The sequence below is a fragment of the Zophobas morio genome, unplaced genomic scaffold (assembly GCF_036711695.1).
Source record: "Zophobas morio isolate AGI-343-1 ecotype UQ-CSIRO unplaced genomic scaffold, CSIRO_AGI_Zmor_V1 ptg000031l, whole genome shotgun sequence".
In the NCBI taxonomy this organism is placed as follows: domain Eukaryota; kingdom Metazoa; phylum Arthropoda; class Insecta; order Coleoptera; family Tenebrionidae; genus Zophobas; species Zophobas morio.
In genome coordinates, this window is record NW_026972136.1 from 6,201,007 (window position 1) to 6,219,456 (window position 18,450).

General features: G+C 37.3%; 1 protein-coding gene across 1 annotated transcript in view; it reads left to right on the plus strand.

The window, feature by feature from the left end:
- Psa (Puromycin sensitive aminopeptidase) overlaps positions 1-18,323 on the plus strand; it is a 39,219-nt gene extending 20,896 nt beyond the window's left edge. The window contains exons 2-5 of the mRNA XM_064069692.1: positions 15,408-16,267; positions 16,318-17,215; positions 17,433-17,804; positions 17,853-18,323. Of these exons, the coding sequence (XP_063925762.1) occupies positions 15,408-16,267; positions 16,318-17,215; positions 17,433-17,804; positions 17,853-18,182 (2,460 nt within the window). The 3' untranslated portion in view covers positions 18,183-18,323. The remainder of the gene's footprint in view (positions 1-15,407; positions 16,268-16,317; positions 17,216-17,432; positions 17,805-17,852) is intronic.
- The last annotated feature ends 127 nt before the right edge of the window (positions 18,324-18,450 follow it).

The following is an 18,450-nucleotide window of genomic DNA, read 5'->3' on the forward strand; positions in this document are numbered from 1 at the left end:
CCCGGCGTTGAAATCACTGATTTAGTTCTTTTGTTGTCGAGATTACGAACCGTTACACAGTCCCCGAGTTCCGCCGTCATAATTTTTTCAGCCCGTTTTCGTAATATCCCCTGAAAAAACAAACAATAACTTCCTCGAATGTCGTCGACTGTGTACAGTTACAACCACAAAAAACGAAATCGTTATCTATGCAAATTCGGATAACTCGTAGACACCCACACGCTAAAGCCCCGTTTACGCATCCTCGCGCAGCGCTTTCCGTAAACACAAGAAAACGGTGGAAAAGCTCGCGTCATTCGGGTATGCATGCAGCTGCACGTTCGCGTCGAGTGAAAGCCCTAACATAAACAAAATTTCTTTTGCCTTTATGGAATTTCACGTGGTCGGGCGAAGAATACACAATACGACGTGCGTAGTTAGAGGCACTTTGTATGATCGGTGCACCACCACGTGACCTTGCATCGCCGCTCGTCGCATGTGAATTTCATCATATAAATGACAAGCCGATGAAGGGGCGCCCTTCGGAATGCCGCTGCCTACACTACACTGCAATCGTTAATCGTTTCGCAAGATAATACAATAGCTGACATCGGAAATGTAAAAATGCCGAGTGAAAGAAAGAAGTAAAAGGATAGGTAGGATGGTAGGTTTGCAAATGTAGGCTGGCTCGATTCGTAATCATAGTAATTATGTAATGTTGTAATGATCATCCGCTGTTGTGGGTGCATCGCTGCAGTGAGAAAATGAGTAGCAATTATTTTAACGATTAGACCAGGGTCAAGTGTAAGTGCAGTTTAAATATCTTTTGTTAAATAATTCGCCTGTGAAACACGTATACATATGTTGGTTTCCACAGTTTAAATGGGATTTACTAAGCAAATTTTTGAGGTGACGTCACCAAAATTTAGGTGGGGACGAATAGACAAATTTTGGTTGGCGATTTATTAAGCTGATGATAACCTCAAATCACGTGTTAAATTTTAAAGCAATTGTTTTAGTAGTTTCTAAGATAAATTGCATATTTTACATATGATTTATCTAACAAAATTTTGAGATGACGTAACCAAACCATGTCATCATCATAAATGTGATTCATCATCATAAAATGAAAATGTACTCGCAAATTTATAGCAACTTAGTTGGCTATAAAAATCATCTTTTATGTTCTTGTATTATCTAATGGATATGTGATCAAGAATTATTGATAATGTGTTCAAAGCGAAGTAAATTTGTTTTTAATATTTATTGTAAAATTATTTAGCAATTAGTCTTGAAAGAAAGATAAGATAAACCTATAAAATCAAGTTAGCTTTATCACATTCCACATTATGTAACTCAAATTCTTAAAATTTGAAAGATGTACGATAACTTGATAATTTTAAACAGTTCTGTATATGTGGTTGCATTCCGAACGGTGCAGGCTCATTATATGTAAATATTCGACATACAATCTACGAATTGTGTTTTATTTATTATGTTATACAAAGAAACGTCATTAAAACAACACTAAAAATTTTTGAAACGAAAACACGAGAAAAATTTGTGTCGACGCTTTGACGAGAACTTGCCGACGAATTCTTAGAAGACGGAGATTTCGTTGATTTGTCACATGTAAGCATACTAATTCAGAATTGTTGCATAGTGCAATTCACGTTTCTAGGACGTCGGTGGCAGTTTGAGCAGTCATAGGCGAGTTGTTTTTTTTTCGATTTTTTTTTGTCATACTTTTACTTTTGATGAATTCTTGTAGTGTGGAAAGTTTCCACAACGTTAACCAAAATTTGTTTTTTTAATTCTATCCGAAAAGTTAATGGTGTCATTTCAGATGTCAAAAATTTGTATGAACTGATTTATTTCTTTGAAACGATTAATGTTGCAAAATTACCAAAAATTACCTTCATCAGAACATGTTAACCCATGTTTAGTGTTTGTTTTATTGCATAATTTAATGTTCATACATATCATGTTTTCTCGACGTTGATGATCCCTAGAGAATGAAAAAATGGGTCTTCCATTTTCGTTTGTCTGTCTGGCGTCTATCCAACAATGTGATGATATCACTTCCAAATCTTGCATAGTAAATGTTATTTCGTCTTCATAAAATAACATAGTTTTGTAGTTGTAGTTTATGGATCTGCCTCTATTTTTTACCAAAAAAGAGGTTTTCCATTTCCTCTGTAACAAATTTTTCGTAATCCTCTTCACCAACAATGTGATGACGTCACCTTAATATTATACATCGTAAATATATAAGTTTTTACCAGTAAGATCTAGATTTTTGGAAAAAATAAATTATATAATATTTTGGTAATGTTATCTTACAGTTTTGTCGAATAAATGTTATTTAAATGTTGAAAAGTAACATAGTTCTAAACTTGTTGGTCTATGAATCCGTGTTGAATTTTTATCCTAGAGATCGAGATTTTTGGGGAAAAAATCAAAATTGTAGAACACTTTTTTGATTTCTCAATTTTTCGAATTTTTTATTCCTCGATTCTTCAATTTTCTAGTTTTTTTATTTCTCAATCTTTGGCGCTTCTAAATTTTCGATTTCTCAATTCTTCGACTTTTTGATTTTTCATTTTTTCAATTCTGCAATTTTTTAATTTTTCGGGTTTTTGTTTTCTCAATTTATCGATTTCTCTATTTTTCAGTTTCAGTTTTGGGATTCTTCGATTTTTCGATTTACGGACTTCAATTTTTCGATATTTCAATTTTGGAATTTTTAAATATTCAAATTTGGAATTTTTCAATGTTTCGATTTTTTAACTTTTAGGTTTTCATTTTTTCAATTTTTTGGTGTTTCGATGTCTCGTCTTTTCAATTTTTTGATTTTTCAGACTTTCCAATTTTTTAATTCTTCGATTTTCCGAGTTCTCGATTTTTTATTTTTTCGATATTTTAAATTTTACATTTTTAGATTTTACGATTTCAATCAATATATCAATTCCGATTTCTCCATCTTAAAATTTTGTAATTCAATTTTTCGACGTTTCCATTTCCCGATTTTTTAAGTTTTCGATTTTTCGATTTTGGAAAGTTTTCAATTTTTCGAGTTTTCAACCTTTATTTTTTTAACGTTAGGATTTTTCGGGTTTTCATATTTCGATTTTTCGTTTTTTCTATTTTTCAGTTTTTAAATTGTTTTATTTGTCGATTTTTCTTTAAATGTTAAACAGCAACATAGTTCTGATATTGTAATTTATGAACCCGTGTTGAATTTTTATTCTAAACATCGAGATTTTTGGGAAAAAATCAAAATTGTACAAGATTTGGATTTCTTAATTTTTCGAATTTTCGATTTTTCGGCCTTTTTGATTTCTCGATTTTTCAGCTTTCGATTTCTCAGTTTTTCGATATTCCAGTCCAATTTTCGGTTTTTCAATTTCTAGATTTGTCAATTTTTCAATAACTCTATTTTTCGGTATTTCAGTTTTTTGATCCTTCATTTTCTCAATTCATCAATATCTCGATTTTTCCATTTTTTAATTTTGGCCGTTTCCAAATTTTTGATGTTTCGATTTCCCATTCTTCGATTTTTCAGTTTTTTTAATTCCCCATTGTATAATTTCTCGAATTTTTGATTTTTCGATTTCTCGAATCCTTGTTTTCTCGATTTTTCAGTTTTTCAATTTTTTGAGTTTTCCATTTTTCGAGCTCTCGAATTTTCAATGTTTTGATTTTTCGATTTTTATGTTTTCAATTTTTCAAGTTTTTGTTATCTCAATTTTCGATTTTTCCACTTTTCGTTTTTTCGACTTTTGGATTTCTAGATTTTTCGAAGTTTTAGTTTTGGGATTTTAAAATTTTTCTTCAATTTTTCAATGTTTCGATATTTCAGTTTTGTAATTTTACAATATTTCGATCGTTCAATTTTTTAAATTTTAGATTTTTCAAATTTTCAATTTTTTGGTGTTTCGATTTCTCGACTTCCCAATTTTTTTATTCTTAAGACTTTTCAATTTTTGTATTATTCGATTTTTTGAGTTCACGATTTTTTGATATTTCGATTTCCGAATCAAAATTTTTTAATTCAATTTTTCGAATTTTCGACATCTGTTTCTCGATTTTAAAAGTGTTTTGGCTTTTCGATTTCTCGGTTTTAAAGTTTTCGATTTCTCGATTTTAAAGTTTTCGATTTTTCAGTTTTGTCGCATGTCGAACAACGTTTAAATGTTAAACAGTAACTTGTGGTTTATGAATCCGTATTAATTTTTTTTTTCCAAAAATCGAAATTTTTTGGAAAGAATCAAAATTGTAAAACAAAATCTGGATTTCTCAATTTTTCAAAATTTTGATTTTTCCGCTTTTCGATTCCTCGATTTTTCAACTTTCGATTTCTTAGTTTTACAATATTCCAGTTTTGAGTTTTTCAGTTTTTTGATTCTTCAGTTTTTCGGTTTTTTCAATTTCTCAATTTATTTGTTAATTTTTCAATCACTCAATTTTTCGGTTTTTTGATTCTTTAATTTCTGGACTCTTCAATCTCAGTTTTCGTCCATTTTCAATCTTGGGCGTTTCCAAATTTTTGGTTTTTCGATTTATCGATTCTACGACTTTTCAATTTTTCAGTTTTTTGAACCCCAATTTCACGATTTCTCGAATTTTCGATCTTTTATGTTTTGAATTTTTTAAGTTTTCGTTATCTCAATTTTCGATTTTTCCACTTTTAGCTTTTTCGACTTTTGGATTTCTCGATTTTTTAATTACTTATTCAGTTTTTCAATTTTTCGAGTTTCAGTTTTCGGATTTTAAAATTTTTCTTCGACTTTTCATTTTTTCGATATTTCAGATTTGTAATTTTTCGATTTCTCAATTTTTTCTTTATCGATTTTTCAATTTTTCGAGTTTTTAAATTTTATATTTTTTGAATTTACGATTTTTTGATGTTTCGATTTCCGGATCAAAATTTTGTAATTCAATTTTTCGAATTTTCGTTTTTCCGACATCTGTTTCCCGATTTTTAAAATTTCTCGGCTTTGGTTTTTTCGATTTCTCGTTTTTTAAGTTTTTGATTTTTCAATTTCTCGATTGTTCAATCTTGATTTTTTACATTTTCAATTTTGGGCGTTTCCAAATTTTTGATGTTTCGATTTCTCAACTTCTCGTTTTCTTGATTTTTCAATTTTTGGTGTTTATAAAATTTTACTAATCGATTTTTCGACTTTTCTATTTCTCATTTTTGTGAGTTTTCCATTTTTCGAGCTCACGAATTTTCGATTTTTCGATTTTTTACGTTTGAATTTTCAAGTTTTTATCTCAATTTTTAATTTTTCAGTTTTTCAATTTTTCGAATTTCAGTTTTGGAATTTTTAAATTTTTCTTCGACTTTTCGTTTTTTCGCTACTTCAAATTTGTAATTTACAATATTTCGATGGCTCAATTTTTTTATTTCTCGATTCTTTCTTTTTCGATTTTTCGAATTTACTATTTTTTGATGTTTCGATTCCGGATCAAAATTTTGCAATTCAATTTTTCTAATTTTCCATTTTCCGACATCCATTTATCAAATTTAAAAATTTCTTTGCTTTTCGTTTTTCGATTTCTTGTTTTTTAAGTTTTTGATTTCTCAATTTTTCGATTTTTCGGTTTTTACATTTTTTGAGTCTCGATTTTTCATTTTCGTCGCATGTCGAATAATCTTTAAATGTCAAACAGCAATAGTCCTGAACTTGTAGTTTATGAATCTGTGTTGAATTTTTATCCTGAACATCGAAATTTTTTGGAAAAAATCAAAATTGTAAAATAATATTTGGATTTCTCAATTTTTCGAATTTTCCGCTTTTCGATTCCTTGATTTTTCAACTTTCGATTTCTCAGTTTTCCAATATTCCAGTTTTGAGTTTATTCAGTTTTTTGATTATTCAGTTTTCCGGTTTTTCAATTTCTCAATTTATTTGTTAATTTTTCAATCACTCAATTTTTCGGTATTTCGGTTTTTTGAGTCTTCAATTTCTCGATTCTTCAGTCTCAGTTTTTGTCCATTTTCAATTTTAGGCGTTTCCAAATTTTTGGTTTTTCGATTTATCGACTCTTCGACTTTTCGATTTTCCAGTTTTTTGAACTCCCATTTTACGATTTCTCGAATGTTTGATGTTTTGTTTTCTCGATTTTTCGATTTTTTATGTTTTGAATTTTTTAAGTTTTTGTTATCTCAATTTTCGATTTTTCCACTTTTAGCTTTTTCGACTTTTGGATTTCTCGATTTTTCAATTATTCAGTTTTTCAATTTTTCGAGTTTCAGTTTTGCGATTTTAAAATTTTTCTTCCACTTTTACGATTTTTTTATGTTTCGATTTCTGCATCAAAATTTTGTAATTCAATTTTTCGAATTTTCGTTTTTTTTTTCAACTTTCGATTTCTTAGTTTTCCAACATTCCAGTTTTGATTTTTTTCAGTTTTTTTATTTTTCAGTTTTTCGGTTTTTTCAATTTCTCAATTTGTTAATTTGACAATCACTCAATGTTTTGGTACTTCGGCTTTTTGATTTTTCAATTTCTCGATTCTTCAATCTCAGTTTTTTACATGTTCAAATTTGGGCGTTTCAAAATTTTTGGTGTTTCGATTTCTCGACTTCACGTTGTCTCGGTTTTTCAATTTTTGGTGTTTATAAAATTTTTACTAATCCATTCCATTTTTCGAGCTCTCGAATTTTCGATGTTTCGATTTCCCGACTTCTCGATATTTCTATTTTTTGTTTGAATTTTCAAGTTTTTGTTATCTCAATTTTTGATTTTTCCACTTTCCGCTTTTTCGACTTTTGGATTTCTCAATTTTTCAGTTTTTCAATTTTTCGACTTTCATTTTTTCGATGTTTCAAATTTGTAATTTATAATATTTCTTTTCCGATTTTTCTAATTTTCCATTTCCCGACATGTTTCTCGATTTTATAAATTTCATTTTTACATTTTTTAAGTCTCGATTTTTCATTTTCGTCCAAATGTCAAATAATCTTAAATGTTAAACAGTAATAGTCCTGAAATTGTGGTTTATGAATCTGTGTTGAATTTTTATCCTGAACATCGAAATTTTTTGGAAAAAATCAAAATTGTAAAATACTATTTGGATTTCTCAATTTTTCGAATTTTCCGCCTTTCGATTCCTCGATTTTTCAACTTGAGATTTCTCAGTTTTATCAATTTCTCAATTTGTTAATTTTTCAATCACTCAATTTTTCGGTGTTTCGGCTTTTTGATTCTTCAATCTCTTTTTTTCCATTTTCAATTTTGGGCGTTTATAATTTTTCTCATTTAATTGATTTTTGGAGTTTTCGATTTTTCAATTTTTTGAACTTTCTGTTTCATGATTTCTCGAATTTTCGATGTTTCGATTTCCCGATTTCTCGATTTTTCATGTTTTCAATTAAATTTTCCGATTTTTCAATATTTCAGGTTTTTGTTTTCTCAATTTTTCAATTTTGGGATGTTTCAATTTTTCGTCGATTTTGAATTTTTTGACTTATGGACTCATCAATTTTTCCATATTTCAATTTTGGAATTTTTCAATATGTATTTCGATTGTTCAATTTTTCCATTGTTTACTTTTTCGGTTTTCAATTTTTCCATTTTTTATATTTTAGATTTTTCAATTTTTCGAATTTTCGATTTCTCGATTTATTAACTTCTCGATTTTTTGACGGTACTATTCAATTTCTGGATCTTTCAATTTTTCGAGTTTTCGTATTTCGATTTTTAGATTTTAAGGTTATTTTAGACATAAGTCACAATGTTTACAAAAAACAAGGTCAACTTGACGAGTTTTTCGATCGAAGATCCGATATGTGGTTGAAATACCGTGTGTTTATCCCATTGGGAAGTTAATGACATCATGTTAAAATATTGCGTGGGAAATATTGTTATTCGATAAAATATTGTACCGCCAGACGATGGATGTTTGTGATATATCAAAAAATCTACATCCTCCACATTATCAACGTTTCTTTTTACGAAATATGTACATTTAGCTTACTGGATTATGACTAGAGTTTCTTTGTATGTACATTGCATGTGTAATTGCTAGTTATAAGATTGCACAAACTTTTGTTCCCTACTTAAATGCATTTGACCAGCATCTTGCAGCAAATATTTGCATTCTCCTTGCTATATTTATCCAAATTATGCAAGATCTTTTGTGGCAGGTAAACGCTCAGATCAAAAATGTTTACTTTTCTATTCATCGTTGCGAAGCAAAAACTCCATTGTATTTTAATGCGAACCTTCACTCATCTTTATTCATGCGGCCCAATATTAATTATCAAAAGTACCACTGGTACATCGTACGAATAATGTAACAACAGTACTACATTTCGTCGTTCGAAACGAAATCGAGCGAAACTGTTCGTAAACAGGTGTCGCGGCCAACAATGGGTCGGAATGCCGTTAGAAGGGCTGAAGTACAGTTAGGTCTGGTGCCGTCGAGGGTGAAAAATGCCGTTTAACGGTACCATCGTCAGGTGCGTGTCGTATCGTATCGTTTGATCGACAAACGTCTTCGGATCCAGTTTCCTTTCGCAGGCCCCTCGAGAATGATCTTAGATTCACGAGATCCCTAATGAATAGTAATTATTATCACATCTACATTGTAATAACAATGAGGATAATAACGGCTATCGATGGAGCTGCATGCATTAATGCTGTGTTTTGAAACGGTGCAAAAAACCGTTTCCTGTGTTCGCTTTTCCGATTGCAGTTGCAATTAAAAGCGAACTCGGGAGTCACCTTCACGATTTTAACGTAATTAGGTACAACAGTCGCATTGCGGAAAAAATTGTGTTTGATTAATTTTTACACACGTGTTTGGAGAGAGCAAGGCTGACTACTCTTCAATCGCCCAATAACGGCGATAACATGAAATTCTAACGACTGGCGTTCGAGTGGAACCTAATGGATCGGCGAGTTGTGTTTTTTTCACGTGGATCTGCGTGAAATGAATGTCGCTTGTTGTAGGCGTAGGAATTTTGGGCGGTTTGCGTAAATTTATGGCCGGATTTTTTGCCGAATTTGCAATGCTAAAGAGTTATACTTCTTCCTGATTGATGGGATTGTATTGTTGGGATTTTTTACGTCGCCGGTGGTACGAGAAGGTTAATTAGTGCCGTATTTTTGAGGAGTGCATTATAGTCAGCAATATTTATAACAACAATGATGTGTTGATGTGTACTAAATAATCACTTTCAGCGAAGCGATTACAAATAATTATCGTTGACTGCGGCTGACTACTACTTACAAGAATTCCGAACTGTAAACATAAAGTAAGTAATTTTCAGTATGAAAATACATACATCGAAAATTTTAATGTATGTATTAAGGTATTCTTGTTTCAAAATTTAAAAACTGAAGTTTCAAAACAATTGCAGAAGACTTAAATATTTTTTTGGATAACGTCATCAGCTTTGTGGTGGGGATAAATACAGTGTGTATCATAGCTGATACACTTTTGAAAATAAACACAGTCGTACTTTTTTTCCAAAAGTTCATAATATGGAAAAAATAAGCATTCAGAGTACAAGGAACAGAACTTTTGTCCCCGTAAGAACAAGTTTGGTATACCACGAGTCGAAATAAATTTTCTAACTGTATTATTTTTCAATTTTCATACATTCGGTTAAGATTATTGGTTTAATTAGTCAAGTTAATCTACATAACACAATTTGCGAATGAATTCAGAAGAAAAAACATCTTTGGATAAATTCACGTCAGGTGCATGTTTGTCTGTCTGTCTCGATCTGTCTGTCGGTCTGTCCTGGTGTGTCTGTTTGTTCCGGGCTGTCTGTCCATTTGTCCTGATCTGTATGTCTGTTTGTGCCGATCTGTTTGTCTGTCCCTATCTGCCTCATATCTGTCTGTTTGTCCCGATCTGTCTTTTGTTCCGATCTCTCTTTCTGTCTTTTTGCCCCGATCTCTCTGTCTGTCTATGTGTCCTGATCTGTATGTCTGTCTGTCTCGATCTATTTGTCTGTCTATCTGTCCCGATCTATTTGTCTGTCTGTCTGTCTGTCTAGCTCAATCTATCTGATTGTTTATCCGTCCCGATGTATTTCTCTCCCGTCCCGATCTGTTTGTCTGTCCCGATCTCTTCTGTCTGTCTGTCTGTTTGTTTATTCCTATCTGTCTGGTTGCCCCAATCTGGCAGGCGCCTGATCTGTATTGTCTGTCCCGGTCTCTCTGTCTGTCTGTTTGTCCCGATCTGTCTGTCTGTTTGTTTGTCCCGATCTGTCTGTCTATCGTGGTCTGTCTTCTATCCGTTTGTCCCGATCTGTTTGTCGGTCTGTCTGTCTTCTGTCCCGATCTGTGTGTCTGTTTATCTGTCTCGATGTGTTTGTCTCTCTGTCCCGATCTGTCTGGCTGACCCGATCTATCTGTCAGTCCCGATTTGTTTTCTATCTGTCTGTCCCCATCTGTCTGCTGTTAGTCTGTCTGTCCCGATCTGTTTGTTGTTAAGTCTGTCTGTCCCGATCTATTTTTTTTTCTGTCCCAATCTCTCTTCTATCTGTCTGTCCCGATCGGTCTGTCTATCCCGATCTGTTTGTTTGTGTATCTGTCTATCCCGATGTGTATGTCTGTCTGTTTGTGCCAATATATCTGTCTGCTTATGACGATCTATCTGTCTGTTTGTGCCGATCTGTCTATCTGTCCCGATTTGTTTGTATGTCTGTCCCGCTCTGTCTGTCCAGATCTGTTTTCTATTTGTCTGTCCCGATCTGTCTTCTGTTTGTTTGCCCCAAGCTGTCTATCCAGATCTGTCTGTTTGTCGCATCTGTCCTTTGTCGCGATCTGTTTGTGTGTTCTGATCTGTCTTCTGTCTATCGCTCCCGATTTGTCTGTCTATCCTGATCTATCTGCAAATCTGTTTGTCCCGAACTGTATCCCTGTCTTTTGGCCCGATCTGTCTGGCTGTTTCGATCAGTTCGTCTGTCTGTCCCGATCTGTCTGTTGATAAGTCTGTCTGTCCCGATCTATTTTTCTTCTGCCCCAATCTCTCTTCTATCTGTCTATCCCGATGTGTCTGTCTGTCTGTTTGTGCCAGTATGTCTGTCTGTTTATGACGATCTATCTGTCTGTTTGTACCGATCTGTCTATCTGTCCCGATCTGTTTGTATGTCTGTCCCGCTCTGTCTGTCTGTCCAGATCTGTTTTCTATTTGTCTAACCCGATGTGTCTTCTGTTTGTTTGTCCCAAGCTGTCTATCCAGATCTGTCTGTTTGTCTCAATCTGCCCTTTGTCGCGATCTGTCTGTGTGTTTTGATCTGTCTTCTGTCTATCGCTCCCGATTTGTCTGTCTATCCTGGTCTATCTGTCAGTCTGTTTGTCCCGAACTGTATGTCTGTCTGTCTGTCCCGATCTATTTTTCTTCTGTCCCAATCTCTCTTCTATCTGTCTATCCCGATCTGTTTGTCTGTGTATCTGTCTATCCCGATGTGTCTGTCTGTCTGTTTATGACGATCTGTCTGTCTGTCTAGGTCTGTTTGTCTGTCTGCCTCGATCTGTATGTCTGTCTGTCTGTCCAGATCTGTTTTCTATTTGTCTGTTCCGATCTGTCTTCTATTTGTTTGTCCCGATTTGTCTTTTGCCGCGATCTGTCTGTGTGTTCTGATCTGTCTTCTGTCTGTCTGTCCGGGTCTGTCTTCCCGATCTGTTTGCCTGTCTGTCCAGATCTGTCTTCTATTTGTCTGTCCCGATCTATCTTCTATTTGTTTGTCCCGATCTGTCCTTTGTCGCGATCTATCTGCGTGTCCTAATCTGTCTTCTCTCTGTCTTTCCGATTTATCTGGCTATCCCAATCTGTCTGTCTTTCCCCCCGATTTGCCTGTTTGTCTGCCTGTCCCGGTTTATCTATCTGTCCCGATTTATATGGCTATTGCGATCTGTCTGTCAGTCTGTCTGTCTGTCCAGATCTGTTTTCTATTTGTCTGTCCCGATCTGTCTTCTGTCTGTTTGTTTCAATCTGTCCTTTGTCGCGATCTGTCTATGTGTTCTGATCTGTCTTCTGTCTATCGCTCCCGATTTGTCTGTCTATCCTGATCTACCTGTCAGTCTGTTTGTCCCGATCTGTATGTCTGTCTGTTTGTCCCGATCTGTCTGGATGTTTAGACCAGTTCGTCTGTCTGTCCAGATCTATCTGTCTGTTTATCTGTCTCGATATATTTGTCTCTGTGTCCCGATGTGTTTGTTTATCCCAATCTGTCTATCTTGATCTGTCTGGCTGTTTCGATCAGTCCGTCTGTCTATCCCGATCTGTCTATCTGCTTATATGTTTCGATGTGTTTGTCTCTCTGTCACGATGTGTTTGTTTGTACAGATCTGTCTTCTGTCCACATCTCTCTTTTGTCTCGATCTGTCTGCCTGTCTGTCCAGATCTGTCTTCTATTTTTCTGTCCCCATCTGTCTTCTATTTGTTTGTCCCGAACGTTCCTCTGTCGCGATCTGTCTGTGTGTCCTGATCTGTCTTCTGTCTGTCTTTTCGATTTGTCTGTCTATCCCGATCTGCCTGTCTGTCCTCCCGATCTGTCTGTCTGTCTTCCTGATCTGTCTGTCTGTCTGTCTGTCTGTCTTCCTGATCTGTCTGTCTGTCTGTCTGTCTTCCTGATCTGTCTGTCTGTCTGTCTTCCTGATCTGTCTGTTTGTTTGTCTGTCTGTCTTCCCGATCTGTCTGTCTGTCTTCTCGATCTGTCTGTCTTCCCGATCTGTCTGTCTGTCTGTCTGTCTGTTTTCCCGATCTGTATGTCTGTTTGTCTTCCCAATCTGTCTGTCTGTCTTCCCGATCTGTCTGTCTGGCTTCCCGATCTGTCTGTCTGTCTGTCTGTCTGTTTGTCTATCTGTCTTCCCGATCTGTCTGTCTGTCTGTTTGTGTTCCCGATCTGTCTGTCGGTCTGCCTGTCTGTCTGTCTGTCTGTCTGTCTGTCTGTCTGTCTGTCTGTCTGTCTGTCTGTCTGTCTGTCTGCCTGCCTGCCTGCCTGTCCCGGTTTGTCTATCTGTCCCAATCGGTATTGCTATTGCGATCTGTCTGGTTGTCCCGATCTGTTTATCTGTCTGTGTATCTCTCTGTCTAGGTCGGTCTGTCTCTCCCGAGCTGTCTATCCAGATCTGTCTGTTTGTCCCAATCTGTCCTTTATCGGATCTGTCTGTGTGTTCTGATCTGTCTTCTGTCTATCGCTCCCCATTTGTCTGCTTATCCCGATCTATTCGTTTGTTTGTTCCGATCTGTATGTCTGTCTCTTTGTCCCGATCTGTCTGGCTGTTTCGATCACTTCGTCTGTCTGTCCAGATCTATCTGTCTGTTTATCTGTCTGGATATGTTTGTCTCTCTGTCCCGATGTGTTTGTTTGTTCCATTCTGTCTTCTGTCCCTATCTGCTTTCTGTCCCGATCTGTCTTCTATCTGTCTGTCCCGATCTATATATCTTGTCTGTTTGTCCAGATCTGTCTAGCTGTTTCGATCTGTTTGCCTATCTGTCCCGATCTATCTGTCTGTTTATCTGTCTCGATGTGTTGTCTCTCTATCACGATGTGTTTGTTTGTCCAGATCTCTCTTTTGTCCCGATTTGTCTGTCTGACCCGATCTGTCTTCTGTCTGTCTGTCTGTCCTGATCTATCTGTCTGTCTATTGTCTATCTGTCTGGATGTCTGTCTTTTTGTCCCAATCTGTCTGGCTTTTGCGATCTGTCTGGCTGTCTCGATCTGTCATTTGTCTGCCTGTCTGGCTGACGCGATCTGTGTGTCTGTCCTGATCTATCTGTCTATCTGTCCCCACTTGTCTGTCTGTTCCGATCTCTCTTCTGCCTATTTGTCCTGATCTGTTTGTCTGTGTATCTGTCGATAGAAGACAGATCTTCTGTTTGTGTTTACTGGCCAAATGTTATTAGTTAATTATTTTATTATTCGAAACATGGCAAATTGTTAGGTTATGTTTTAGTAATTTTGACAGATTCCATAAAATTTCACTGTATTTTGAGGAATGCTCGCAGTAAGTACGAGGGAAATCAAGGTCGAAAAATAAAAAGAATCATGGTGAAGTCGATAATAATAATTATTTTATTTAAAAAAACATATTTCGATGATTATTTTATGGAAAAACTCCAATTTTATAATTTAAAAAAAAAATGTGCTTCAGAGGCGAGGGATGATCTGTGTAAATAACCTTAGACCAAATTTCAGCAAATCCAAAGCGCAATCGAACCCCAAATCTCTTAAAACCTCAACGAGGGTTTAAAAGTAGACGTATATAATATAAAATTAATTATGTATTTTGGTAAGTGAAACAACTGTTAAGCTTTCAAAGACATGTAATTACAACATTGTAAGTATTTCTTATCTAACTTTAACGGAAAACGCTTTTAATCACTGAATTCTAGCGTTTACTAAAATTGTTGATGATATTAACTATGGACAAAGACATCTATAATATTTCGTCGGAAGTCGTATTTCTTGCTTCATACGTTGAGTTCTGGTCACGTGTGCATAAATAAAAAATTTGAACTGTACCTACATACATAGCAACTCTTGAATCTCGAACGCTTAACAAAAGTCGTGTTGAATGTTAAAAAAGGCACTGAATTTTTTTTACGAGTGCATAATAACAAAATACCTATGAATTTTTTCACTGTAGTCTGTTTATTACAAGGTCAAACAGCGTATGGCATGTCCACATATGTACATTTAAACATTCAATTTCAAGAAATAAAATAGTAATTGCTTTTTTATCGAGCAATACTAGTAATAAATGTTATCGGCAAATAAAACCGATGCGAACAGTGTATATAACAGTGTTATGTAAGAAAAATGTTATCTTGTATTGATGATTAAATAGCAAATTCAGTACTTATAAAAATTCTTTTAGGGTCATAGTTTCTCCTACAGTCTTTAGGAAACATTTTCTGAATTACATTATGTAGACGCCTTGACTTGAGCGCTGCATAATCAAATCGACTTAAAAAATGTTGAGTAGTTAAACAGTGTGATAAAACTCGTAGTTAAATAAATACAGTTTTATTTAATACCGAGATATAATTTAAAATAAAGTCTTATAATATTGTCTGGAGGAGTAAATAATCACGAGTATTCAATACACTGAAAACTTTATCAAAAAAACTCACATATCCCCTTCAAATTATACAAAAAAGCATTGCGTGCAGCGAGCTGTTGTGAGTGAACGCAGCCTGTATGGAAATACACATGTTATATAAACAGATATCCGGTGAATGTTTTTTTTTTGTTGTTGGCGGCCTCTGCAAAGGGAAATCGCGTTATTAATTTTTATTGGTACATCTGTTAGATGTCGGAAACTGTATATGGCCAACAAATCCACTTGTACAACTCCATCTGTTCGGTAAAGGGGGTATAGGAGAATGATGGACTTATTGTTTGATATAAAATATTTTCCTCAAACTAAAAGTTGCCATTTTGATTTCAGGTTGTGAAGCAAACAAGCGAAATCGTACTTAACGCCATAGACTTAGAAATCCAGAACGTAACCTTAAAAGGCAACAATGTCCTCGAATCCCCGAAAACCACATCCTTCTCCGTCGACGACGAGACCGTCACCTTCACCTTCGCCAAACCCATCGCGCCCGGCCCCTACTCCCTCAGCATGACCTTCAAGGGCGAGCTGAACGACAAAATGAAGGGCCTCTACCGCAGCAAGTACCAGAACCAGCAGGGCGAGGAGCGCTACGCCGCCGTCACCCAGTTCGAGGCGACGGACGCGCGCCGCTGCTTCCCCTGCTGGGACGAGCCCTCCCTCAAGGCCACCTTCGACATCAGCCTGTCGGTGCCCCGCGACCTGGTGGCCCTCAGCAACATGCCCGTCAAGCACTCGAAGGAGACCTCCGGCCTGATCCGCTACGACTTCGAGACCACCCCCATCATGTCGACGTACCTGGTGGCGTGCGTGGTGGGCGAGTACGACTACGTGGAGGACAAGTCGGCCGACGGGGTGCAGGTGAGGGTGTACACGCCGAGGGGCAAGAAGGAGCAGGGGCTGTTCGCGCTCGAGGTCGCCACCAAAGTGCTACCTTACTACAAAGACTACTTCGACATAGCGTACCCGCTGCCGAAGATCGATTTGATAGCGATCGCCGACTTCAGCGCCGGGGCTATGGAAAACTGGGGCCTTGTTACTTATAGGGAGACCTGTCTGCTGGTGGACACGCAGAACACGTCGGCGGTGCAGAAGCAGTGGATCGCGCTGGTGGTGGGCCACGAGCTGGCGCATCAGTGGTTCGGGAACCTGGTGACAATGGAGTGGTGGACCCACTTGTGGCTGAACGAAGGGTACGAGTAGCTGTCTGAAGTTATTAAAACCGTAATAAATGTTCCAACAGATACGCGTCGTTCGTGGAGTACCTCTGCGTGGACCACCTCTTCCCGGAGTATGATATCTGGACCCAGTTCGTCAACGACACCTACATCCGCGCCCTGGAACTCGACTGCTTGAAGAACTCCCACCCGATTGAAGTCCCAGTCGGGCACCCATCGGAAATCGACGAGATCTTCGACGACATCAGCTACAACAAAGGCGCCTCCGTGATTCGGATGCTCCACAACTACATCGGCGACGAAGACTTCCGCAAAGGCATGAACCTGTACTTAACCCGTCACCAGTACAAAAACACCTTCACCGAGGACCTGTGGGCCGCTCTGGAAGAAGCCTCCAAGAAACCAGTGGGCGCGGTCATGTCCACATGGACCAAACAGATGGGTTTTCCGGTCATTAAAGTGACCAGTCGGCCCGATCCCGACAACAAAGGCGTAGTACTTACTTTATCTCAAAGCAAATATACGGCTGACGGATCCAAGCCTCCGGAAGACTTCCTCTGGATGATCCCCGTCTCCATAACGACGTCGAAGCGCAAAACTGTCAGCACTGTACTTAAAACGAAAGAAGCGGAAGTTGTTATTCCGGACGTGGGTCCGGGTGACTGGGTTAAGGTCAACCCAGGTACCGTCGGGTTTTATCGTACCCAGTACGAACCCAAGTTGCTGGAGAGGTTTATCCCGGCTATAAAAGACAGGAGTTTGCCCCCTCTGGACAGGTTAGGGCTCTTGGATGATTTGTTTGCGATGGTCCAAGCCGGTCACACGAACACGGTGGAAGTTTTGAAATTGTTAGAGGCGTATGAAGATGAAGCGGATTACACGGTTTGGTCATCCATTAATAACGTTTTGGTCAAACTGAATATGTTGTTGAGTTATACGGATTGCGTGGACGAGTTCAGAACGGTACGTATGTGCATGTTTAGAATTTTTTGACGTTTCTTCATACTGTGCGCTGATTGGTCAGCCAACTGTCAAGTAACGTGTTAAATAGGTTTCATGGCCTACTAGAGTTTTTTTTTAATGTTAAATTAAGTAGACTGCAGTGTGAAGAATCGCACTTTACCCATTTCGCAGTAGCTAGAATAGCCAATAGTGATTGCCGTTTTCTTTGTATGCGTAGTACCAGAAACGGATACTGAGCAAGGTGTCGAAACGTTTAGGTTGGAACCCAGATCCGACCGAGCGCCACCTGGACACTCTCCTTCGCGGTTTGGTCCTCGGCAGGCTCTCGTGGCTCGATGACGACGACACAATCGGCGAGGCGCAGAAACGGTTCGACGCTCACGTCAATTCTAGTCAAACTTTACCGGCCGACTTACGAAGTGCCTGTTACAAAACTGTACTTAGGGCGGGAGGCGAAGACGTCTACAACACTTTACTGAAACTATACAGATCAGTGGACTTGCATGAAGAGAAAGACAGGATCAGCAGGGCGCTAGGGGCCGCCAAAGACTCGGAAATCTTGTCCAAAGTTCTCAAATTCGCCATTTCTGTGAGTACCAACGGGAGGTAGATGCGTCGATGACGGGCTGTGTTTCAGGACGAAGTGAGGGCGCAGGATACCGTGTTCGTGATCATCTCCGTGGCGATGTCGAGGGTCGGCAGGGACCTGGCGTGGCGGTTCTTCGTGGATAACTGGGCGCTGTTCAACGATAGGTACAAAGGGTATCTCCTGACGAGGTTGGTGAAGTTCGTCGCGGAGAATTTCGCCAGCGAAGAGTCCGCCAAGGAGGTGGAGCAGTTCTTTAAAGCGCACGATATTTCTGGGACGGAGAGGACTGTGCAGCAAGCTGTAGAGACGATCCGGTTAAATGCAGCGTGGTTACAGAGAGATACCGATGCCATAAGGAATTACCTCAGTAGTAACTGAAAATTTACTTAATTTTGTGCATTTTTTATTATTGTAAGGATCGTTTTTTTGCCAGTGACTGTAACTATTGTTTTTATTTTTAAATGTTTTTGTAGTAGTTCAGTTATTGTACGTAAATTATCTAATAAATGCAGGTGTGAAGATGGTGTGCTTTAGTGAATGAGTGTCCCTGAGGTGTTAAATAAGTGAGAAACGAGAATAAGTAAAAAATTCTCTAATAATAACTTTTGTAGGTTATGCAACCAACAATACACGAGAAATGTCAAAA